Here is a 26,503-nt window from a genome sequence, read left to right as displayed (position 1 = left end):
GCTTTCTCATTTTTGTGTATTCTCCCTTTTTGAAGTTAAATGCTACTGTGGTGGGTTTCTTTGGTATCTTCTGCCCTACAGAGATGTGCATTATGGTCGCTATTACTGAGTGGTTCAGCTATATTTGCCTCTTGGACCAGATCCTGGGTTTCACTTAAGACTGAATCAAAAAATGCCTCTCCCCTTGTGGGTCCAGGACAAGCTGCTCCAAGAAGCAGGTATTAACGGTGTCTAGAAATTTTATCTCTGCATCCTGTCCTGAGGTGGTATGTATCCCAGCCGATATGGGGATAATTGAAATCCTCCATTATTACTGGGCTTTCTATTTTTATAGTCTCTCTAATCTCCCTGGGCATTTCATGATAAATAGGTACCAGATACATTGACCAGAGGGACTGTTTTTATATAGTTATTTTGCTAACTCCAGGACCACTTTAAATAGAGCATGTGAAACTACTGGTTTTCATTCTGAGAGTTTTTGCACATGATTCTGCAATCTGATACATAATGATGAACCTTCTGTACCTGCACAGAGCCCAACTGACTTCAACTGGACTCTGCACAGACACAAGAGTTGGCCCTCATGGAGATCTATTGAGGTCAATGGGTGTTTCTGCTTGGTTCAGCTTGCAGGATTGGAGCATTAGTCAGAGATACATTTTCACTATTTCCACTGTTGAACAAGTTTCTCTTGGGGATGGTAGTGAGGGGAATTGTGGAATTCACCACAACACAAAGCACCACGCCCTCTCAAAAATCTGCCATTGACAACAAACTGCCATTTTGCTGTGACAATGTAAATCATCTCTGAAATAGCAAATAACTCCATGTAAGACTGAGGGGTCGGGGGTTTGCCTGTTTCTTTAGAAGTACAACTCTTTTCATACAGTTTTGCCCTTCATCAGATTTTTTTTATCTGGTCAGCCATTTGATCCAGTACATGTTTTGACATACCATCTGCTAATATATCCTTTAAGATCATTAGGAGATATAGCATGAATCCATATTGTGGCATTGATAAGATTAAGTATTATAAAGTATGACTCTCTTTCTCCCTCTCTGCATGCAGAGAGACAGAGGGATTATTATACAAATACTAATTGAGTTGGAAAGGGATAGCAGTAAAATACTGCCTAAGGCAAAAATCTTTCCTGAAATGATGGTACCCTGTCAGACTGTGGTCATTCTGTGCAATTGAAGAAACTATTATCTGAGGCAATTTTATTACCTCTTTTGCCTCTGGAGGCCGTCACTATTAAAAACATTGTAAAAAAATCATATAAACGTACATCTTTCAGTCAAATTCTCCTTTGTGCAGAGGGTCAACATAAAAAGGTGTAAGTGGCACATGGGCGGGGCCTTGTACTGACACTCTGCCCAGGGGTGATTTTCACCCTTTAATCACATACACATGGCAACATCTGAGAATGGTTCCTGCATTACGGAGAAACGGGGGATGCAGCCAACCCAGGAAGTGATATTAAACCTCATGCTTCAGGTTTTAAACAAGTCCTTAACAAATAGAGATTAGGATAACATCTAAAGCAGCGAGGCGAGGGGTTACACCACATCTGATAACATCTGATCAGATTCCCCCACATCTGCCTCCTGCAGAGTCCTTATATAACCACACACCTTCTGGGTGTGGTGTTCTGTCCCATCTAGTGGCACCAAGACCGCTTAAAGATTAATGAGTTTGCTCTACAGCCTTAGCTAAGGGCCATATGGCTTTTAGCTCATGAAGTAGAAGCTCACGCACTAAGCTCCAGAGGTCCCAGTTTCAATCCTGCCTGCTGACAACTGGGGTCTGTTGGTGTTACTTGCACCTTCCTCTGAAGCATCTGGTGCTGGCCATTGTCATAGACAGGACACTGCATTAAATGGCCTTAGGGTCTGATTCAGTCTGGCAATTCTTATGTCCCTCAGAGAGATGGCCACCTCCACTGCCAAGCAGAAGAATTTGGACAAGCCTGCCAGCTCCTTTTATAGGGAATTAATGGGAGACTGGTCAAATGTCCCTGCTTGACAACAGTGATTTATGTCAGACGTAGATTGTTGCCCTTTTCCTGCACAATCTGTTTTGGGTTTGGTGACCAATTTCTAAACAGTCAGATTGTTGTAGGACAGTTTTAAATGTAAGTTGTAATAAGTCTCTGTCTGCTGAGGGAAAGGGAGAAGAGATGTTGGTGAAGGGTGCTATAAAGTTTTCATTGCCCCTTGTTAGAAAAACCTGCATAACTAATATGATCATCCCAAACTCGTGGTAATAAAGGATACTATAAACATTTTATTGCTGTGAGTTTACAATGACTGTAATACTTACACAGGGCTTCCCAAACATGTAACTGAAAACTTAAGACACCTCCATGCCATCATGTACTTTATTTATGCCACTTATTTTTTCCTCTTCCTCTGCTTTTTCACCTTTGAAGTATTTTGCTTACTAAGAAAACAATTATGCCACTGTTTGAGTAGAGTTTAAATCCCCCAATGCTGTGCAGTGTGGCTATGTAAATAGGATAGATGAAATTTATACTAGGGTTGATGAAATATAGGAGTGTTTGATGGTTTTTGTGGCCACACGTCAGGTAGGAATTAGAGATAGTCTTGGGAATCCCCGGTTTGTATGTGTTTTTCACAAAACCTCATTGCTGGTGATCCCTTTGATTTTTGGTGCTGCCTCGCAGCAAGATTGGGTGACACAGCAGCTCTGCCTCAGTTTACCTCTTGATATGTTGCCTGCCTTCTAACCTGCTTGTTGCTTCCCTGTTCTGACCTCAGCTCTCTGTCCAGGTCCCTGATGGTTCTTTCCCCTCTCAGGGTGTTAAAAAGCCCAATACTTCAGGAGGCCAGTGGCTCTAGATGAGAGGTACTCAGTCCCTGACCCCTTCAGGTATGGTTCACTTGTTGAGGGCCTTAATGAGCCCCCTTGCTAGGTTTGGCAGGGAACCCCGACCCGGCCACTCCTCTGGGTTCCAGCCCAGGGACCCTATACAAAGCGGTTGGCTCCAAACTCTCCCCACCTCTTAACTGTTTCCCTGGCTGCTTCCTACCAGGCTTGTCTTGCAGGCTGTTCCTCCGAGTCACTCCTGTAGTCCCCTCCTCCAGAGGGTCTGGTCTCCTGGGCAGCTTCTCACCGGCCTGTTGCTGAAGGTTCTTGTTTTCTGTGGCTTCTCAGCCTTCTGCTCTGCAGTCCTTTTACCATTGTAGTTGTGAGTCCACCAGCCAACCCTAGGTATAGTTTCCCTATTAACCCGTTAGTGGCTGAAACAGCATGGGACATCCCATGACAATCATCTCTCATGTTTTACTGTCATTGACTAATTTCTCCACTGCCTCTAGGAATATGGAGCATTTTACATTTGCCAGAGTTCCCCTGCTAACTTGTAATTATGCAGCTAAAATAATCCCCTGTTCACCTTTTAATAATTCTTGTCCTCCTTCAGGCACTGTAGGGGAATAAAGATATGCAACCCCCATCTTCAAGATTACAAATCCACATATTGCATAGCACATAGTAAGCCAGTCCCCAGAAAGGCCAACGTTATTACACATAGGAACATTTAGTAAAATAGCTACTTGCATATTCAATGTATGTATAAAAGCATGCAATAAACTAGCTCTCAGCATTAACACAGAGTCACTGGGGCCAGTATCCTACATGCTCTTCTTGCAGAAATATACCATTAGTACTCAAAGCCCTAATACACAATAATCAAACTCCAGACAAATTTTAGGGACAGGGAAGTTTCCAAAGGTTTGGACTCCAGTTCTCAGAAGTATCCAAAAGTTCAGATATTTATCCAAACTATCCCAACCAATGAAGGCCTTAACCAATCCCCCATGTCTCCATTCATCTTTGATGTCTTTTAAGATGGAGGCCTGATACTCTTAGTCCTCCTTCCCTTCATACCAGTCTCTTCAAGAGTGTGTCATGTGGCTGTTTCTACCTACATATCCTGGACATCCAAAAGAGGGAGCTGCTATGCAAGGGCTGCCCCCTCCTCTATCCACAGAACCTTTTAGATGTCCCTTAAGTAGTTGGAAACGGCACAGTCTGATCCCTACTGCAGTTAAACTACAGGACCCGGAAAGCCTTGCACAGTTACTAAAGCTTTGGGGCCTTCACTGCACACTCCCTGGAACAGTGGTTCCCAAACTTTAACAACCTGTGAACCCCCTTCACCATAATGTCAAGTCTCGCGAACCTCCTCCTAAAAATGAATATTTCTAGGGCTTTTCTCTTTTACCTGAGTATAAATTATAAAAGCAGTGATCTTGGAAATACAAAATTTGTTTTTATGACATGCTTATTATACACTTATTATTTATCATTACACTATTTTTATTACATTATGAAAACAGCAACACTCGTCCAAGACCTCACTTTCGTTGCTTGTATCACTTGAATAAGCCTGTTCTAAGACAAGGCTCCTATATTTCATCAAGAAGTATCAGATGTGAAACAGCATAGATGTATCTAAGAAGCCAACTCAGAGTTCCTCTTACACAACATTCAGGTCTTGAGCAGTTCAGGCAAACAACACACGTTACAACAAAGCTTAAACTTGTTCTTCATAATAATTTAAAAAACAATACTAGCTGCCTATTTAATTTTAAAAACAGCAAAATATATCCACCTCCCTTTCCATTTCTTATAAAGAGTCTTTTGAAGTTTAAATCTCCTCAGTGTGATAGAGATGCTTGCTTTGATCTGCTTAGTTCTTGGAAGTCCAGGAGCTCCGAGCTGCTGGTCTCGTGCGCCCGGGGTACCTAGGGATAGCTCTGTCCACCATTAGGGAATTTTTTCCTGAGAACCCCCTGTAATATTTCGTGAACCCCAGTTTGGGGACCACTGCCCTAGAAGCTAGGCAGAGAGTATCCCTTTACTGGCAGCTGTGGGTGGGTGGCAGGTTTGTGCAAACCTTCCAGTGGAGTTTTATTGGTTGTCAGATTTTTTAAAATGTTTTGAACTTTGGTGTCACACTTAGACTCTGTACCTACCTGAACAAAATATATATTTGAAAGTGTTTCAGCACTGTAAGTATTAGGCCCTAATTTCAGTCGAATATCAGAGCTGTCATGAAGGAAGCTGAGGGAGAGAAAGAAGTTGAGTTGGTGATGGGAGAGAGGGATGTGGCTAGTGAATGGAATAATTGTCATTTGATGTTAAAGGGGAATGTGTGTGATTATGAACTGTTAGGTTTGCTTTGCAAGGACTTGGAAACTTCTGGCAGGTAGGCTGGGCATCTGATAACACGGGTCTATATTTATGTGGCTATCTAAACTTTCAGTCTTCAGATTATTGAAACCAGAGGTTTTTGTTTGTTATTCTTACTGCATATGGATGTTTAGTATTTAGTGATTACAAGACATTCGAGAATCAATTTATCTAACTCAGCATGTCTCAAGTTGAAGGAAGTGGTTAGAAAAGCTATGGGATGGGTGAAATAACAAAAACTTAATTCTTGTAAAGTAAAATATAAACGTTATCAAGATTTTGAGTAGCAAAAGAGAGAAGGTTCATGCTCATCTCAAAGTGCAGAAAACTAGCTTCAAGATCAACTGTCCTCTTGAATGAAATCTCAAAGTGAAAGAGGAGAACACTGATAAGCTTGATTTCGCAAGTGAAATATTTTGATGTGATTGTCATCACTAAGTATTCTACAGTAATCAGATACTGTGGTAACAAGGAAAGTAGAAATACCTAGATACCTAGTCTTGGAAATATAGTCACGTTCATAACTTTAGTCACAGCTCTTCAACATCTGCTTCATTCAAGATGCCAGCCCATCCACAATTCTTCGGCTCCTAAAAAATGACAAAGATCAATTGGTGATTATGCCATTAAAATAATTATGTAAAAAAACTGAAGAATTTGAAATAAGACTGAAGCATTTTACCTTAGATATACTTTTCAAGACAGATTTCAACTTGCAAATGAAGAAACAAAAGGAAAAGTTAAAGAACAAAAAGAACTGGCACTGCCAGTGCAAAATGCGTGGCTGAATATGAGAAGTGATCTGATAATGGCATAAGCGTAGAGAAAAATGTGTATCTACTTAAAATATTGATTCTGTGTCTGAAAATAGACCCTCAGAATATTTTGCCTGAGTTGCTGATGATGCCACCCAAAAAGGCAGAGAAAACTATCACGATTTGCTTATAAAATGAAAAGAGATGTAATCATTCTCTGACCTATAAATGGTTAGTACACTACTTAAGCCTCATTGAGTAAGAAGCAATATCTAACACAATCCTAATGAACACTGTAGAAGTTCAAAAAAAATTTCATCTGCCACCCTCAGTCACATGGTAGGTTGATTGAAAAAGTTTAAATTATACACCAACAAGTCATGTCACAAATTTTTGAAAAACATAAACATTGAAAAAGCAAAACGGCCTCATAATTTTTAAAGCCATTTTCAACCAAAAAAGTCATTTGAAAAATGTCAGTCATCTGTAATAGGAGTTTGTATTGATCAAGAGGAGAACTTCAATCAAAATATCACACCCATTTTACACAGCAAGAGATTCTGCAAATAGGCACTACATTTACAAAATGACTAAAGGAGATTTAAGGGACTTGACAGTTCACATGCTGACGATGGTACTGCCAGCATCTCAGGGGAAATTGGCCTGATCTTAGCAATAAAGAACTGAAACCACACACTCACAAAATCAAAAACCAATTCAGAGAAGCCACAGAATCTTTCTTTTCCATAGCTTACAGAGTTCAACCTAAATACAAAGTCATAGGTGAAGCCAGGACAGAAAAAGAAGGCTGAAACGTGGTTGATGGGATGTAACCCCAGTTCCTTTCCTCTCTTCTAACATTCAGTGTGAAGCTCCAGAGTTCTTCCCCAAATCTGTATTTGTGAACTAGATTGTGGCACAGTTCATTACATCAAAATGGTGGGAAACAGTTGAAGTAAAATTGCAGAAGACAATTGAATTGAATATGTCAATTTATAAAAATACATGCACGCCTATCTAGCCAGCTTTGTTTTTTGTCAAGCATGTTTTTAGGATATTCGGACTGATTTTGCCAAAACTTTGTAATAGTTTAGGTGCCAAAAAAAAAATTTGGTAAAAAGCGAATGGCAGATATAAAAGAGTGGAAGACCTAAGCAGTTGGTAGACTGGGGACTCCGTTGTTGCATTCTTGTGTTTTACTTGCAGAATTGTTGGTTTTTCATTTTGGACAGTGTGTGACTTTTTGTGATTGAGAATTAGTCCCTTTCATAGATTCTAGGACTGGAAGGGACCTCGAGAGGTCATCAAGTCTAGTCCCCTGCCCTCATGGCAGAGCCAAATACTGTCTAGACCATCCCTGATAGACATGTATCTAACCTACTCTTAAATATCTCCAGAGATGGAGATTCCACAACCTCCCTAGGCAATTTATTCCAGTGTTTAACCACCCTGACGGTTAGGAACTTTTTCTTAATGTCCAGCCTAAACCTCCCTTTAAGCCTTTTATGTTTGCTCCAAAGAGCTTGCTCTCTAAAATTCGACTAAACAGGAAGATGACCAAAACAAAAAGAAAGAAAGCTAATAAGAATACATGGTACTTTTAGCTGAAGAGGCTGCTTAAGGTTTGGGCTGAGGAGTTTGTTTTTATATTATGTTCATAGTTAGTTAATTTCTTTTTTGAGGTGATGCCTAACTAGATGATTGGAAGATAAATGACGTGAAAAAACAGGCTTGAGACCCTGATACAAAACCATTGAAGCCAATGGACAGATTCCTATTGACTACGGTGGGTATTGAATCAATTTTCAAATTGAGTTTCCAAATCATATTAATTTGAAACTCAAAGCAAAAAGTCTAGTGCTATAAACCCTAAATGGAAGGAAATGTTTACACAAATCCCAAGGAAGGAAAACAATGTGATTTTTCTAGGGTTGTGCTAACAACTTGTAAAATGCAAAACGTATTTAATAACAAGTAGTAGCTTTGTTTTTACTCATTAAAAATGACAAAGCAAACTGTCCCTCAGATGAATCATTACATTTTAGCTAGTTCCTTGTAGACAGAAAGGAGGCTTGAAGGAATTTAGAGGAGGAGTGGGTAGTAGCCTAGATTTGTACTGGAAAAATACTTGCAGTGCCATAAGTGCTAGAGGATTTAGGGATACCGCTGCAATAGTGCTTTACTGGTTTGACTAGAAACAGAACGAACTGGTGCCCATCCTCTTGTATAAGATAATAGTTTCTTCCAGTGGCTACATATAAATAATGATACAAGACCTCATTAGGCAGGGATCAAAGTACCCAAGGGCCCCCTACTCCTTTTGTGTAGTATCAGTGTTGAATCTCGAAGTCATTTTTCTCTTGACTTGTGCTGCAGTACAGTCAGTTGAGATGGAATGGGAAAAAAGAGAGAGCAAAAAAAGCTGTCAGAAACATAGGAATCTTGCAAGCCTGGGAAGGGGGACTTACTATAGGGGTTATAAGATCAGTCTTTTTGAAGGACAATACAGAACTTCTTTCCCCAAATATGTTTGTCTATACTGCGGTATAAAGCAGAAAAGGGTGGTTAATTGGCATTATGTAGCTCAAATAGCCTGACATAAATGTTAATGAGAAATAAACACAACAGGTGGTGAGATTTCCTACCTCTCTAGGACATTTGCCCTTTTACTAATGAATAAAATATTAGAGGTTTTCAAAGAAACCTACAGGAGCTAGCAGAACCATAACTAAGGATTTTAGTGCCCAGAATAAGCAAGCATGTTTGCATCCCCTAGAAATGACACATGTGGGGCACCCAGGGTCACGTCTTCCCCCCCCCTTCCCCCGCCCCCATGTCTGCCTTCCATTTAGCACAGATGTTTTTAAAATGTGGGGTGCACGCCTCTCCGGGCACGTGCCCCGCAGTTTGAAAACTGTTAACTCCTGCAGGGAGTCGCCTGGCCTGCTTGGAACTCTGCCTCTCCACCCTGTGGGAGCCAGAGCACTGGCTGGCTGCCTGTGAGTCCTACCCTGCCCCCTTTGCGCGACTAGCGCTCCCCAGGCAGGGTGGGCAGCGCAACTTCAAGCTGTTCCCCATTGTGCTCTTGCCTCTGCCCTGAAGGAGCCTGGTGCTGACCAGGATCAGCCCCTGCCCATGGATCCTGGCTACTATGAGATGCTCCCTCTGGAGTACTCATCCCTCCTGAGCCTCTCAGCAGTCTGGTCACACCCCATTCACGGCCCGGGGACCTGCCATTGCAGCTGGATCATTCTCCCCACACTCCCTGCACGCAGGGTGGAATCACCTCTTGCACCAGTTGGCTGCCCTTCCCCACCCCAGCCCTGTGGCTGACGGTCACACAGCCCAAGCTCTCACTTTGGCCACATGAACCTGGTGCTAAGCCCACACTGGGGACAGGCGGCGGCGGCTGCTGGCTGGATGGACTCACTTCTGCCAGCTCCGGGAACCGAGTGACCTCTACTCTAGGGTTACATATTTCAAGTTCCCAAACTGAGGACACTGCTGGGGGGAAGAGCAGGGGAGAGGGAGCTGCGGGGGAAAACAGGTGGGGGGTGCTGGAGCTGGTATTTGGGGAATGCTGGAGGGGATAGCTGCAGTGGGGGTACCCACTGGAGGTGTGGGGCACTGTTACTCTCTGTCATGGTGATAGGGCAGTTGGCACAGGCTTGGAATGCAGCAGCAGCTGTAAGTCAATGCATCCCTGTAGATCTCTCCCGCTCCCCAAGGCTGAACAGGTGCCATTTCAGATTTTGGTATGGGGGGCAACTTTGACTGAGATTCCATGGGCTACTTAGGCACCTGAAAACTCTAGGCTTTTTGCAGATAACTTAGAAATTAGCACTATATCTAATTCCTATATAAAGAAAGAACAAAATGTATTAAAACATCAATTAAAGCCGTATTTTAAATTGATGTGTAAATTCAGAACAATCAGGAGATAATACAGCAAGATAGTCCCAGTCCCAAGACTTGAGGTGGACTCAGAACTGTTCGGCTGTGTCCTACCATTAAATCAATAAGACCCTCATTCAGCTCAATTAGTGGCGGGGAGGAGCCTGTGCTTGGGGAATCGGAGGAGTCTGTTTCAATCCCTAGGGCCAGGATTGAGTTCCATATGAGGAAGAGGTACCAGGGATTTGGAGCAATCAAATTTTTGAATTGCTCCACTCTGGCTCAGCTCCAGCTTTGGGCAAAAACCTACTGCTCCATGCTTCAGCTCCGGACTCCGCTCCAAAGTCCTGGGAGGTGCCTTAGTGACTGAGGGACCTGTTGCTCTCGCTGCAGAGAAATCTGGATTTGGGAATGGCAGATCCCCAAATCCCATTGCCATGCTCAAGGCCGGCTCTAACTTTTTTGCTGCCCCAAGCAGAAAAAAAAAAAGTCCCGCCCCATTGTAACACCACCCCTCTCGCGACTGCTGCCAAACTCCCCCCCCCGAGCACCGCGCCACCCGAAGCCCTGCCCCCCCAATGCCATGCTGCCCAAGCCCACCTTGAGTGCCACAACTGCCAAAACATGCCCCCCCCCCGAGCACTGCCCTGCTGAACCAAAACAAAAAACCAAAAAAAAACTAGCGCCGCTCCGCCCCAAGGTGCTGCCCCAAGCACACGCTTGGTCGGCTGGTGCCTGGAGCCAGCCCTGGTCACGCTGTCTGGTGTAGGATGCAACTAAGAGCATCAATCTTGGGTCAGACTGCCAGAATACAGGGCATGTACCCCAAACTGGTGGTATATTCTATCACAAGATTTCACAAACCTGTAACAAATGTGTGCTTCCAAAATACTATTCTAGTTATTATGGAGCCACAGACAGTCCCCTTCAGGCTCTCTAACCCCTCCTGTGCCTTCAGACAAAGCAGACTTCTGTGATAAATGATTATTAAAACTAAGAATCACATATATTAGGTTCTTCCAGTTCCAAAAAACTCGACATGCACTTCAGACCTTGCCCAAAAACCACACTGTTAGCCAGTCCTTTAGTAACTAAAAACTAAAGGTTTATTAATATATTAAAAGGGAAGAGTATTATTAAGAGGTTAAAATGAATCATATACATTACAACTGATTTCAGAGTTGTAGATCAAGTTAATACAGTGATGTTAAATCTGCCACTTTGTAATAAGTTTCTCTGGTTCATCCCAATATTGGGGTCCTCAGTCCATTGTTCAAAGCTCTTCTTTGTTAGAAATCATAATCCAGAGATGTGGAGCAGGAAAGAGGAGCCGTGCTTGCATAAATTATGGGATGGAAGCATTTGGTGCACAGAGATTTCTTATGCTGATGTCAGAAGTTAGATCTGAATAGCTGGTTCTCAGGGCAAGCTTTGTCTATCTAGTCTGGTGTGTATGTGCACCATGTACCTTTTTGGGTTCCCCTGGGCCCTACACTGCTAACAGATAGCAGAGATTCTCCGTTAACTCAGGCCTCAGGGCCCTATGCTTTGGTGCAGGCAAGGGAGGTTGTGCCCTAGCCACAGCTGTGAAGCTCTCCAAGGCTGTTATGCAGCACAGTGGCACACGGCGGTTCCATCTGGCTGGGGAGTGTCACCACAGAACAGTACTGCCCTGAGTTACTCCATTGCTGGCCCAGTGCCCAGGGAGCTGTTCAATGCAGTGAAAAAGTTGTTACAGCGCAGAACAGGGTCAAAGAAGAGCTGGATGCTGTCATTTGCAATCCTTGTGTGAGTGACGGGGGCCATCATTCCATCAGCAGCTGTGAAAAACGTGCATCTCTAGACCCTTCCACTGGAATTTCAGCCTGGGACTCCCCAGTTCCATGGGAGCTGAGCACATGTGAGTGCTGGGGGGCTGCCATGGGGCGCTCTAGGCTGCCAGGCAGTTGTCAGAATTCGAATGTTTGTCAACAGCCAAAGAGGCAGAGGTCAGCACTCTGCGAGGCAAAGGCCCCAGGACAGCCCTGAGCCTGTGAGTGGCCTGAGCAGTCCCCTGTGGGTGTGTGTCAGGGCCATCTTCAGCCAGGCCCCCCGAGAGCCACAGCTGTGCAGCTCAGCATGCTGGCTCGTCCACAGCGAAACCTTGATCAGGGATGAGTCTGTTTAAATTTCAAACACCCTCTAGTGTGTAGCAACTTTAATGAAAGCCTTAACCTCAGATGTCCTCTCTCCCCCAGTTAGGGTCGCTAACCTTCTACTCGCACAAAACCGAACACCCTTGCTCTGCCCCCTGCCCTGCCCCTTCTCTGAGGCCGTGCCCATGCCTCACCCCCTGTCGGAGGCCAAGCCCCTGCTCATTCCCCCCCCCCGTCACTTGCTCTCCCCACCCTCACTCACTTGCTCATTTTAATTGGGCTGTCTCAGGGGATTGGGGTGCAGGGGGGAGTGAGGGCTCCAGCTGGGGGTGTGGGCTCTGGGGTGGGGCCAGGAATGAGGGATTTGGGGTACAGGAGGGGGCTCTGGGCTTGGGGGCATGGAGCTGAGGGGTTCAGAGTATGGGAGGGGGCTCCACGCTGAGGCAGGGGGTTGAGATGTGGGAGAGGAGTGCAGGCTGTGGAGTGGGGCTGGGGATGAGGGGTTTCGGGTACAGGAAGGTGCTCTGGGCTGGAACTGAAGGGTTTGGAGGGATCAGCGCTGGGGCAGGGGGTTGCGGTGCAGCAGGGTGCTCTGGGCTCAGATCGAGGTGTTCAGAGGGCAGAAGGGGGAATCAGGGATGGGACTGGGGCAGAGGGTTCGGGCCCAGAAGGGGGTCAGGGGAGCAGGCTCCGGGTGGCGCCTATGTCAAGCAGCTCCCAGAAGCAGCGGCATGTCTCCCCTCAGGCTCCTATGCAGAGGTGGCTTTGTGTGTTGCACCCTCAGGCTCCTATCCAGGTGGCTTTGTGTGTTGTACCATCCTCAGGCGCCACCCCTGTGGCTTCCATTGGCCATGGGTCCCGGCCAATGGGAACTGCGGAGGAGGCACTTGGGGTGGTGGCAGCGCTAAGAGTAGGGTGGTAGGCAGTGCCGCCACCCAGACAGTCAAGCATTGCTGATCAGAGCCACCAGGATCCCTTTTCAACAAGGTGTTTCGGTCAAAAACCGGACAGCTCGTGACCCTACCCCCAGTGCTGGGAAAGGCCACGCCCCAAGCTGGCGACACTGCTCTGCCAGGCCTCAGCCCTGCACACAGGTTAGAGAGTGTGAGCAGAGCCAAGTGGCTCTAGGGAATGCAACAGCAGTTCTGGGGAATGCAACAGCTCCATCCTGAGCTAATCACCCACACAGTCCCTTATGGCACAGATTTGTACAGTACCTAGCACATTTTGTGTATGTTCCGAAACAAGGCCCCACTTGTACACCCCATCTCCTCCTAGTGCCTGTGCTGATGCTTATGTATTCCCTTCTCTCCTAACCCCTACACTCCACTCCTGTGCCCCCTGGTCCCCTAACTTCTGCACTCCCCTCCCCTGCCCTTCCTGCCACTCAACACTCAGAGCCCTGCCTGCCTGCCACTGCAGTCCTAGCACCGGGGAGAGCCTGCTCTGGATGAGGTTACTGGACCCGTGATCCTGCAGGGTGGGGGTGTGCTGAGCAACCTGGGCTCCAGCTGATCCTGGACGGCGGGGGCTGATGCCACTGGGCACAATCTGGGGGCGGGGGGAGGGGTTGACGCTACTGGGTCCAATCCTGTCCCACCTTGTTTTTGTGCCCCCACCAGCTCTGCGCCTCTTGTTCCACCCTAGTTACAACCCTCGTAGTGAGGCTGAAAGTCAGTGGGAGTCGGTACATAACTCCCGTAAGCGTCTTTGAAAATTGCTGTATCACAGTCAAAACTTAATGCAAACAGAATTTGTTATTCAGACCCATTCTTTTTAAAATTGTAAAACCATCTGTTTTCTGTTCTTTTTAGCTGTAACACCCATTTAAATATCATTTATAAACTTTGCTCTAAACAGAATTTGAATGAGAAGTCTCTGGGATTCAGTGAGTTCATTAAATAGATGTGCACCAGTGCAAGGAGCCTGAGTAACAAAATGGAGGAACTATAGCTACTGGTGCAGGAAGTGAAACCAAATATTGTAGTGGAATAGTAGGCCTGACTGGCATACAGGTAGTGCTTGGGGTAGGCTACAGACCCCTGGGATCTGATTTGGATATGGATAGAGTCCTCTTTAATGTTTTCAAAGAAATAAATACTACTGAGAATTGTGTGATTGTCAGAGACTTTAACTTGGAGGACAAGTGCTACTAATAATAGTAGGACCTGGATTTTCCTGGATGTGATAGCTGACAGATTTCTTCACCAAATAGCCACTGAACCAACAAGAGGGAATGCCATTGTAGCTTTTGTACTGATGAGTAGTGAGGACCTCATAGAAGAGCTGGTTGTAGAGGACAACCTTGTTTCGAGTGATTGTGAGCTAATTCAGTTTAAACTAAATGGAAAGATAAACAAAAATAGATCTGCAGCTAGGATCCTTGATGTCAAAAGGGCAAATTTAAAAAAATTAAAGGAATTAAGGAAGAGGACTGGATTGAAGAACTCATGGATCTGAATGTGTAGGAGGCTTGGAATTACTTTAAATCAAAGTTTCAGAAACTAACTGAAGCCTCCCAAGTAAGGAGAAAAAATTCATAGGCAAATATTGCAGACCAAGCTGGATGAGCAAGCATCTCAAACAGGTGATTAAGAGAACGCAGAAAACCTAAAAGGAATGGAACATGGGAAGGATCAGCTAGGAAAGCTCCCTCTTGGAGGTCAGAAAGTGTAGGGATAAAGTGAGAACTGCCAAAAGCCAAGAAGAGTTGGACCTTTCAAAGGGAATTAAAACCAATAGTAAAAGGTTCTGTAATCATATAAATAAAAAGGAAAGAAGTGAGACTGCTAAACACTGAGGATGGGGTGGAGATTAATTATAATCTAGGCATGGCCTAACACCTAAACAAATACTTTGCCTCCATTTTTAATAAGGGTAATAGGGAGCTTAGGTGTAGTGGCAGGGTGGCTAATAGAAGTGAGGATATGGAAGTAGAAATGACCACATTCAAGGTGGAAGTCAAATTTAAACAGTTTAATGAGACTAAATTGCGAGGACCCAGATAATCTTCATCCAAGAATATTAAAAGAATTGGCACATGAAATTGAAAGCCCAACACCAAGGATTTTAATGAATCCATAAACTCAGGGTCAGGCCCTATGACTGGAGAATTGCTAAGATAGTACCTGTTTTTAAGAAAAAATGAGGTGGAGGGTGGAGAGAGGGAGATCTGGGAAATTTCAGGCCTGTTAGTTTGACCACAATTGTATGCAAGGTCTTGGAACAAATTTTTAAAGAGAAAGTAGTCAAGGACATAGAGGTGAACAGTAATTGGGATAAAATACAGCATGGTTTTACAAAACTTAGATTATGAAAAACCAATCTGATCTCTTTCTTTGATAAGAGAACTGGGTTTTTAGACAAAAGAAATGAAGTAGATCTAATGTATTTGAATTTCAGTAAGGCATTTAATACAGTTCCATATGGGATATTATTAGATAAATTGGAGAAAATGTGGATTAATATGAGAATTGAAAGGTGGATAAGGAACTGGTTAAAAGGGAGACTACAACAGGTCATACTGAAAGGAAAGCTATCAAGCTGGTGGGAGGTTACTAGTGGAGTTCCTCAGGTATCAATCGTGGGACCAGTCTTATTTAACATTTTTATTAATGACCTTGGCACAAAAAGTGAAAGTATGCTAATAAAATTTGCAGATGACACAAAGTTGGGAGGTATTGCTTATATGGAGTAGGACCGGAATATCATACAAGAATATCAGGATGACCTTGATAACTGGAGAAAAGTGCAAGGCCATGCACTTAGGGATTAACAACAAGATTTTTTTGCTAGCTGCTGGGGACATATCAGTTGTGAATGACAGAGGAGAAAGATCTGAGTGTATTAGCTAATCACAGGATGACTATGAACCACATATGTGATGTGTCTGTGAAAAAGGCTAATGCAATCCTAGGATGCATCAGGCAAGATATTTCCAGTAGAGACAGGGAAGTGTTAGTACCATTATTCAAGGCACTGGTGAGACCTCATCTGGAATACTGTGTGCAGTTCTGGTCTCCTATGTTTAAGAAAGATTAATTCAAACTGGAACAGGTCCAGAGAAGGTCTACTAGGATGATCCGAGGAATGGAAAACCTATCTTATGAGAGGAAACTCAAAGAGCGTGACTTGTTTAACCTAACTAAAAGAAGGCTTAGGGGAGATATGACTGCTTTCTATAAATACATCGGAGGGATAAATAACAGGAAGGGAGAGGCGTTATTTAAGTTAAGCATCAATGTGTACACAAAAACAAATGGCCATAAACTGGCCATCAACAAGTTTAGTCTTGAAATTAGGCAAAGGTTTCTAACCATCAGAGGAGTGAAGTTCTGGAACAGCCTTCCAACAGAAGTAGTGGGGGCAAAAAATCTAACTGGCTTCACGACTGAGCTTGATAAGTTTATGGAGGGGATGGTATGATGCAACTGCCTACAACGGCATGTAGCCAATTTGCAACTGCTAGTAGCAAATATTCCCAGTGATAGATCCCAGATAGTGGGGGGAGGGGGGGCGGGAGAGGACTCTGAGTTACTAAAGAGAATTCTCTCCTGGGTGTCTGGCTGTTGGGTCTTGCCAAAATGCTCAGGGTCCAACTGATCACCATATTTGGGGTCAGGAAGGAATTTTCCCTTGGGTCAGATTAGCAAAAACAGGTGGGAGGGGTTTACCTTCCTCTGCAGCATGGGACACTTACAGATTTAAACTAATGTAAACAGTAGATTCTCTGTAACTTGAAATCATCATGATTTGAGGACTTCAGTAACTCAGCCAGAGGTTAGGAATCTATTACAGGAGTAGGTGGGTGAAATTCTGTGGCCTGCAATATGCAGAAGGTCAGAGTAGATTATCATGGTGGTCCCTTATGCCCTTAAAATCTATACAGTGGATTATATCAGAAAACAATTACATTTCTACTGTCTGAGTCTGAATGTCTTTCCCTCTGGTCTGTTCTGTTTTAGTGTCTTTAGCTTCTAGCACTGTTGGTCTGGCTGGGCAGGTTGTCCACACAGAAACCACAGAAGTAGTGCTAACAGCTGACCCTATTGTAGGATTTGGGATACAGCTCCAAGGTAGCGTGTTTGCCACTGAGACCTTGTCTTCTCCACCTCTGATTTCATATATTGAGTGTGACAGCCCAGCAGAAAGGTGAGGCTCTTTCAGACAATTGCTTCTAACTGTATGTTACTGAAGATGCCTGGGGATGGTTTGGTTTGATTGCTTTCTGATTTCTTAAGAAATTCTGGACTGTTGCTCAGTGGGAAAGTAGCATGTAATGAACTCCCTCTTCTGATAATAAAATTTTGTATTCTTGATCGGATGTAAGACAAATAACAAGCAGCAGTGCCTTTATCTTGCTGATTCCTTCAATAGCAGACTAGAGGCTATATTAATTAAAAAGGAGAGAATTTTTTTTTTTAAAAAAATCTCTGAAATTCAAAACTAATAAACTCTTTGCAATGGAGGAACCACATCCATCTCTGCAAAGTTTTAGTTCAGATCACAGCATAGGAAATGCTTGAGTTTTGAATTTATTACCATAATTACTTCTTGGAACATTTCAACTGCACCTACATATGTTTTTGTGATAACATGGTTTCATGTAGAACCACATTAGTGCAATAGTAGGTACAACTGCTAGCTGCCATTGCAGAGAATGAGCCAATATATCATCCTTTTTAAAGGGTTAGATGGGGTTTATTTTGTATAACTGGACACTGGTTACCTGTACATCTGAAGGCTAATTTTTATTATTGTGTATCAAGGTGTGGGGTTCTACAAATAGGAGACAGACTAATGGCAATAAATGGAATCCCAACAGAAGACAGCACATTTGAAGAAGCTAATCAGCTTCTCAGAGACTCTTCTATCACCAACAAGGTCACGTTAGAAATAGAGTTTGATGTTGCAGGTATGAATGTATAATTTTTTTTTTGCAAGACAGTATTAGGAATGATTATCATGTGTATTTTATTTGGCAGGCATTTGGGGCTGAAACTTTATTTTTAGAGATGTCATTTGTTTGGGAAGCTGCCCCTCTGAAAATAGTGCCTGTTTGTGCAGCTTTCTCATTGCACATGGCCCTCCTCAGTGTGCTCCAAAATCCCAGTGGAAATGACAAATGCTGTAGAAAGTTATGGTGACAGTCCCTCCTCTTCATTATTTGCAAACATATTTCTGTCCAGAGTTAGAGTCTTAGCTAAGCAGAATATTCGTAAATTCATTACAATCTCCTATAGAGTGTTACCTGTTAATGACCTGTTTTGCTGCACAGAAAAGTGTTATGTAAACAGTGGATTAGTGGAGAAATCTTAATAGTTCCATTCTTGAGGTATGGACCAGAAAGAATATCAGTAGAATTTCATCTTTAAAAACAACAGTGTAAATTAATATGCAAAAACTTAAATTAATAAAAGTCAGGAAATGCATAACATTGCCAATGCATCTTTTACTTTCCGATGGCACCTCAACTTTTTTAAGGTATTGAAGCATATAGAATACAAAACCACAGGTTATATGTGTAATATGCACAATATATAAACAATGTACATCCCAAAACACCCACCAACCCACACCCGCATATATTTTATTTTTTAATATTTTTTACATTAGTATTATGTGTATATATAAAATATTAAGAACCATTAAGACATCTCCACTAATCTAGTAACAGCTCCATAGAAGTCATTACTGTGTCAGTTCTGCAGTGATTTTGCACAATATAAATATTCTTACAAATGGAATTTCATATAATGGTCATGTTATGCAAAATCCCAGCTAAAGGTTGCTATGGTAATAATTATGAGTGGTATCTTATCATGCAAATTTCCATTAAAGTATGGTCAGACTATTGCATATTAGCCATTCATTTTTGAACATAGCCAATGCAATATTCAAAAATAACACTATGCACAACTAGAGAGCAAATTTTAAATCTATCTGAAGTCACAAATGAAAACGAGTTTAGTGTTTCAAACTTCGGGCCTACTTCTGTTCCCAATAATGTCTATGTCAAAACTTCCATTGACTTCACCAGAGCAGAATCAGACATCTAGTTGCTAGTGGTATTTATTTACATCTCTAAACCACGGCAACATGTAGTCTGATTTATCTGGGGCAACGGAGGTGCCACAAGTCAGGACTGGGATGTAATGTTGTGTGTTCAAACTTTCATTGCCTCAGCTGGCTCCTTGCTTTCCCTCACTGTGCCTATGCTTTTGTTCCTTTACTTTTCATGAGAAGTAAAATCCACTGCCGTTATTTAGGTGAATATTTCAAAATGTCTTAGACCTACACCAAAAAGTGCCTGAAATCAGAAGGACTTATTTTGTGTCTTTTTAATTAAAAGCTACCTGATGACAGTAATTTTTTCAAGTATGCGCGCACACAAAATTGTGCGCTAAGCCACCGGTAGGCACATGCATTCTCTATCAGTTGAGATTTAAACCTCAGAATAATGGAGCTACAGATCCTTACTTTATGCAGTGACATTACCATCACCGATATAAAACATATTGTATGTGTCATGCTCTTTTCACATCAACTTTCATGAATGGGTAAGTGAGATGTAAGGTGACCAGATGTCCCGATTTTATAGGAACAGTACCAATATTCAGGGCTTTGTCTTATATAGGCTCTTATTACCCCCCACTCCCATCTCGATTTTTCATACTGGCTATCTGGTCACCTAGTGTGATGTAAGTGTTACTAATGTATTTTCATTGTCTTACACTTAAAACGCCACATCCTTGCAAGTACAGTCCTGCAACCTGTAACTCATCTACTTTTCATTACAGAATCAGTTATACCAAGTAGTGGAACATTTCATGTAAAACTACCAAAGAAGCATAATGTGGAGCTTGGCATTACCATAAGTTGTAAGTAATTATGATTAATTTTTAAGCCCACTATTGTAAAATATTATATAGCTAAAAGTGGATCATATAATCATAGGCTGTAATCAGTTTCAATTAAAATACCTCTTTGTGTGTGTGCTGTTCCCAGCCAGTGTGATAGTTAGCAGCATAGGTGCTGACTCTTTCGGTCTTCTAGGGCTGGAGCACCCACGGGGAAAAAATGGTGGTTGCTGAACACCCACCGGCAGCCAGCTCCCTCCCCCCAAGCGCCTCCCATCTGCCATTGGCTCTGCTGATCAGCACCTCCCCCTCCCTCCCAGTGCCTCCGACCTGCCATGGATCAGCTGTTCAACAGCATGCCAGAGGCGCTGGGAAAAAGGAGGAGCGAGGGCAGGGTGTGCTTAGGGGAGGGGGTGGATCGGGGCATGAAGAGGTGGGATGGGGACTTGGGGGAAGGGGTGGAGTAGGGGTAAGGCAGGGATAGAAGAGGGGTGGGAAGAGGCAGAGTAGGGCCTGGGACAGAGTCAGGGAGTTGAGTACCCCCCGACACATTAGAAAGTCAGACCCTCTGGTTAGCAATGCTATCTATTATCAAGTATCTCCTTCTAAAACATTTGTAGTTTCCTTATTACATTTATAGCTGGTTGAAGAGGCATGATCAAGTTTGCCATAACTTAGATTTGACGTATTTTTTAGTAGATATATGCCCCAATTCAGGAAGGAACTGAAGCAGATGCAGAGGCCCAATGTAGTCAATTTAAAAACAGAAGCCAATGGAACTTTGGTTCATGCCAGTGTTCTTTCCTGACAAGGGATGCATTCTTCCATCAGAGCCAATTTTTGCAAAGCAAGGCCCCCAGTCCTGCAAGTGGTTTCTGCCCTGATTTCGGGGGGTGGGACTCCTGGGTGCAGGAACCTACACAAGGAGTCGTTTGCTGCATCAGGGTCCAAGGATTATGTGTGGGCTAAGCAAATAGCTTCAAAACTATTTATACTTCTAAAAGTGTCAGTGCCAGCAGATCAGCACTCATGTGCAATGCTTTAATGGCGCACCAAAAATGGACACATCATAGAGGAAACTAATTTAGTTAAGGAAGCAGATTTCAGGTCTAAATAATAATGAGAGAAAAATAAATTTAATTTTTTTAACACTTCAACTTTGTCATTTTACATTTGAAATAAAATATTTTCTTTATTTTCTAACTTTTTTCAGTGGCCAGTAAAGAGTGGCTCTGGTCTGTAACTTGACCTTGTTAGACCCCGCCCGTGTTGCAAACAGGCGCAATGACATGAAAGTTAATGGGTGTTATGCACAGAGCATGGATGCCAGTGTGAATCTCGCCTGATAGGAATTAAAATTTCATTGCTTTTGTGGCCTTACTTAGACCATGCAAAATACTTTGTGAAATGTCTGTAGGTTTTTTTGTGCTTTAATTTATATTATCAAAGCTTTTAGCAGCACAACAGATTAAAATTAGTCAAAAGTGCAGTGAGGAATTTACTGTGATTAGCATCTGAAGAGCAAATGAGATGCACCACTGTAGGTTCAGATTATTATGTTCCCATTTGTTATATACGCATATCAAGAATTGTTAGACTCAGTAAGGAATGCAGTTTGATGCAAATTAAAATAATGTATCTGCCAGCAGAAGGAGTGGTAACACATGAAACGTTCATACAAATAAGATACTGAACAATGGGAAGAGGTGGTTCTATTTAGTTATTAGACTGTGGCTCAATGTTGATTTCCTGTTTCATTATAAAACTTAGTTTGTCCTTGTATTAATAATGTTATTTATATCTATTTATAGGAAGATGTATTTTTTTCTCTCTATTTGCCGTAATACAAAGGTTTTAAAGTGTTTATCCTCCCCCTCTTTAACTAAAACTTTGGAAATTTGTCTGATAGATTTCAGACCCTTTGTAAAGCCTTGAGTCAGTTGTATTTAATACTTTGTTCTGTTCTACCTAATTAACTTGGAAATGAGCCAGTGATTTAACAGGGTGAATGTTTTATACTAATTTCACTCAGAGCATCTATAGCACATTAATATCTGCATGCCATTTATTGATATTATTGTTATAATACTAAATGCTTTCTTTTAAAAAAACAAAATGAAAATGGCCCAACAAAACAACAGAAGAATCTGCATGCACTGTGAGTGAAATTCAACTCTTCACAAAGCTGGAGCTATCAAGCTTAGAACATAAATACTACATGAGATCAGGTGATATAATATCCATGTGGGCGAGACATGGGTAAGCACTGTGGACACTCTATAGTCAATACTCCTGCAGGCACTCTGATGCATGAGTCTTCAGGGGTCATTTCTGCTACCCCTCTTGTTCAGTTCATATGTAAAGGTTCTAGAGGAGCTAGTGAGGTACTTAGTCTGAGATGCCATCAGTATTACTACTGAGGGTACTCTCCGCCAAAAAATGTAAAATTCTGCACCAAAAAATTCTGCGCACCGTATTTTAAAATTCTGAAAATTTTATTTGTCAAATAAATGTGGAGGCTTCAGCACAGCATTGGGGAGCACAGGCCACTGGCTGCACAGAGGTGGGAGGTCACTGTGCAGATCCCCCTGGGACACGGACTCAGTGGTGATGCTGCACCCAACCCTGACATAGCGAAAGGACCAGGCCTGCCCCAAAAATACCCCAGGGCCCTGCTCCTCTGTGCCAGCTGCACCAGGTGTGGGCAGGCAGGCTCAGCAAGGCAGGATCCAGGGGTGGGTTAAGAGGGTTCTGTGTGGGGCGATTGCGTGTGAGTGGCTCAGTGATGGATCCAGATGCGGGGGGGATCTGGATATACAGGGACTTGTTGGGAGGGTTCTGGGTGAGATGGTAATAGGACTCTGCAGGAGGGTCCAGATGAAGGTGGTTCTTTCATTTTTCTTGGTCAGTAAATAAGCCTACGTGAAACTACTGCCTGGTCCTCAAAAACCTTGTGAATCTGGACAAAGTACTAAATGAACCTGAGCAGATTTAGAGTTTTCGAGGAAATCATGTGCAACTCAGTTTTGGGGGCTGAATTTCACTTTTTTTAAGGTTCGTTCAAACTAGAAACTAAAGGGGCACAAATCATAATGAAGTAAAACCAGAAGAAAAGTGCATGTGAATCCCCGTAAATCAAAGTCACTAGTTTTCACATAACTTTTTATGTCAACTGTCTCTCAACGCAATGGACTTGTCAGATGCTGCTCTAACACACACAATTTACACTCTTAACCTCCGAAAAGAAGGTCCTAGTTAAGTCTTTCCTGGTTCCCAAAATTCTTTAATGGGTTACGGTTCCCCTTAGCATGTATGTAGGCTTGTGAAAGACCACATTTTCCATTAATATTTATACGCTTTGGATCAGGCGCTAGTCCATAGTCTGCCAAGATAAGTGACTATATCTTTCATACAGTGTTTAGCACCAGTTTTATACCCAATTAACTGCTTCTGGAAATTAGAACTTCTCCATTTTTTAAACCAGGCCACAGAAACTAGAACTGTGTAAATAACTAATTTTCTGGTTCAGAAGCTAAACTAAAAACTTAGAGAAAAAATTCATTTCAGGTTGACCCAAAAAGAAATTGTTCCACTTTTTTTTCAGCAAAACAAAAAAGTTGAAAAAAAAATTGTTTTGAAACAAAACATTTTGTGTGACCCAAAGGATTTGGGTTTGGGTTTTTGTTTTTGTTCTTTTTTACTTTTTGTAAAGCAAAATTTGAAACAAAGCCTTTTTAAATTGAAAAATTGAAACATTTTCTTTTGAAAATGTTGAAACAAATCTTTTCAACTTTCTCAGATTTTTTTTTCCAGACAGAATAATTTGATGAATTCCACTGATCTGAATATGCATTTTTGGCAAACAATTTTTATCCACGTTTTTTCCCCAGCTCTAATGGAACCAAGTACAACACAACAATATGCTAGGCAATATCACCTTTTTTAAAACAGAGCCATTTCATGGAAATTACTAAGCAGGTCAGCCCTCAGCAATTGTAAAGTGTTTAAATTTTATTTAATTTATTTGCCATCTATATTGATTTTAAATAGTGTAGTGGACTATAGTTTTTTTTTAAAGATTGATTTTTGTGACACCAACTACTTTATCATAGCCACATATTTTAAAAATACATTGAAAGATGTCAAAAAGATATATTTGCTAAAGTAATATGAAAATTGTAATTTCCTAGGTCCTGTATATCATACACCAAAACATTATATAGACCCGAGTCCTGCAAACACTTATGCACATGAGTAACTCACATGAATAGACCCACCGAGTTCAATGGCACTCCTCTTATGTGTAAAGTTTCACATGTGCATATATTTTTTCAGGATGAGGTCCATATTTATTAAGTATATTTGAGCGTTAGTCAAAAAATGTGAAAATCATACACCTCTGGCATAAAAGAACTTTTGCATATTATCCCACTGTAGAAATGTAAAAATGGAAGAATATTGTGTACACATACACAGTAAAGCCTGTCTTTAGCAACCACTCTAAAACGAATGACAAAAACTGATTGTCTATTAGAAGTGGTCTTCAGATAAGTGGGGCATAACTGTGCTTTTTTTGAGATACCTCATGGTGTTTTCATTATATATTAGAGAAAAGGAGGCTAATTGTGATATCTAGTGTCAAGGAGAAAAATATATGAGGAGTTGCATGTTGAATAGTATTTATGTATATGTATGGGTGTATCTATACGTACTATCTATTTTTATTATTTATTTACTTTGTATTAGCCTTACATTGTACTCAGGTATTGAACCATCTGTTCATGAGCATAAATCAGTTCTTGCAGTGCTGATACAGTTCTGACATCATCAGAATTTTTATTATTAACCTCCATTCACAGGTGGGCCAGAAGGAAAAAAAATCATTTCAAGGGGCTTCAAAAGCAGCAGGTGTACGAGGTTTGAGCCCGGAAGCAAATTGTCTTGACTCGTTGTCCAAAAATCATTATGGGCACTTTACATTAGACAAACCTTAAAAAATATACATCAAAGATTAGCAGGTCGTTTATTCTTTTTTGTGCTTATATATAAATAGGAAGATTCTGATACCCTTATTCACAACATATAGCACCTTACTCCACAAGTGGTCCCCGAAGCTAATAGCTCATGGAGTAAGAGTAAGGAATTAAAATAACTGTTCAAGGGTTTTCAGGATTGGGCCCACATCCACAAAGTGCCGATTTACTTGACAGCTCTCAGCAGCCCCAAATGAGCCATCATAATATTAATTATCCACTTTTAAGAACAAAAAGTAATCCACTGTAAGAACTACTTATGTATGGATTCAATGAGCTTTTTAGTCCCTTTAGTAAACAGTGTGCTCTAACAACTAGAGGTTGTCAAGGGCTGTGCATCACTGATTTCAGTTTGCTGACTTGATTTGTGTACAGCCATTTTCTCTGAATTTTACTTTGAGTTTTGAGTTCAAACAAAGTTGGAACCTCAAAGCCAAGCTCAGCTGCAATTGCCTAGCTTTGGCTGGCCACTAAGGGGGGGAAACACTTTTGCCTGGTTTCTGGCTCAAATCATAATTTGATCCAGGTTTGTTGGAAACATTTTTGAAAAAAGTTCAGGGACATTTCAGTGACCACAGCCTGTGTTCCATGTTTGCAGTGATATGTGACAGCAGGTCTCGTTTCTGATTTTGTTAGAGCTGTAGAGTTGATGGGGCCATTGCATTATTGGTTCCCATAGATTTCAGGGATTTTTATTTCCCTTTTCTGGTTTTAATAGTAACATTACAGTAGCACTTGGGGTAAGTGTACACAGCCCAGAGGAGTGAGCCTACCAGCCCAGGTCGACAGACTCAAACTCACAGGGCTCGTGGTCCCACTCTAAAACTAGCTGTGCAGATGTTGTGCTTCAGGCTGGAGTTCAGACTCTGAAGCCTAGGGAGGGAGGAGGTGCTTTCAAAGTCTGAGCCACAGCTTCAAAGCACTGTCTACACAGCTATTTTTGGTGCGATAGCATGAGCCTCACAAGCCAGAGGCTGTTGATCTCTGGGCTGGGAGGCTCGATTCAGCGAACTGTGTAGACATGTCCTTACAGACTAGGGTGACCACCTTTTCAAAAGGCAAAAGGAGGACACATCCTTCCTCCAAACTCCCACACCCTGCTCCTCATGTTCCCCAGGTAAGTGGGGAACATGAAGACCTGGGAGATGGGTCGGAAACAAGAGGGAGCGTGGGCTATAATGGCAGAGAGAAAGGAGGGTCAGGGCAAAACTGGGAGGCAAGATCAAACCAGTATCTTAGATGCCTATGGACGCATTTCAAGAAAGATGTGGAGAATGGAAGTGTCCAGAGAAGAAGCAAACAAGAATGATTTAACAGGTTGAGACATTGACCTATGAAGCAAGGCTGAAGAATTGGGTTTATTTAGTTTGGAAAAAGAGGAAGACTGAGAGGGGACATAAAATAGCAGTTTCGTATCCTTAAAAGGTGTATCAGGAGGAGAGAAAACTTGTTCGCGCTACCTCTAATGAGAACAAGAATCAATGGGCTTAACTGCAGCAAGGGAGATTTTGGTTGGACTTAGGAAAAAGCTAACTTCAGGGTAGTAAACACTGGAATAATTGCGCTAAGGAGGTTGTGGAATCTCCATCTCGTGGAGATATTTAAG

At 42.3% G+C, this 26,503-nt stretch overlaps 1 protein-coding gene across 14 annotated transcripts in view; it reads left to right on the top strand.

The window, feature by feature from the left end:
* GRIP1 (glutamate receptor interacting protein 1) overlaps positions 1 to 26,503 on the top strand; it is a 607,764-nt gene that overhangs the window by 515,671 nt on the left and 65,590 nt on the right. For 13 of the 14 annotated variants that reach the window (XM_075066240.1, XM_075066258.1, XM_032788838.2 and 10 more), the window contains 3 exons: positions 16,970 to 17,156; positions 17,774 to 17,919; positions 19,805 to 19,885. In XM_075066240.1, the coding sequence (XP_074922341.1) occupies positions 16,970 to 17,156; positions 17,774 to 17,919; positions 19,805 to 19,885 (414 nt within the window). The remainder of the gene's footprint in view (positions 1 to 16,969; positions 17,157 to 17,773; positions 17,920 to 19,804; positions 19,886 to 26,503) is intronic. The other variant, XM_032788840.2, reaches the window with a different exon arrangement.

The sequence above is a fragment of the Chelonoidis abingdonii genome, chromosome 1 (genome assembly GCF_003597395.2).
Source record: "Chelonoidis abingdonii isolate Lonesome George chromosome 1, CheloAbing_2.0, whole genome shotgun sequence".
NCBI classification, from domain to species: Eukaryota; Metazoa; Chordata; order Testudines; family Testudinidae; genus Chelonoidis; species Chelonoidis abingdonii.
This window is presented reverse-complemented; position numbering and strand designations above follow the sequence as displayed.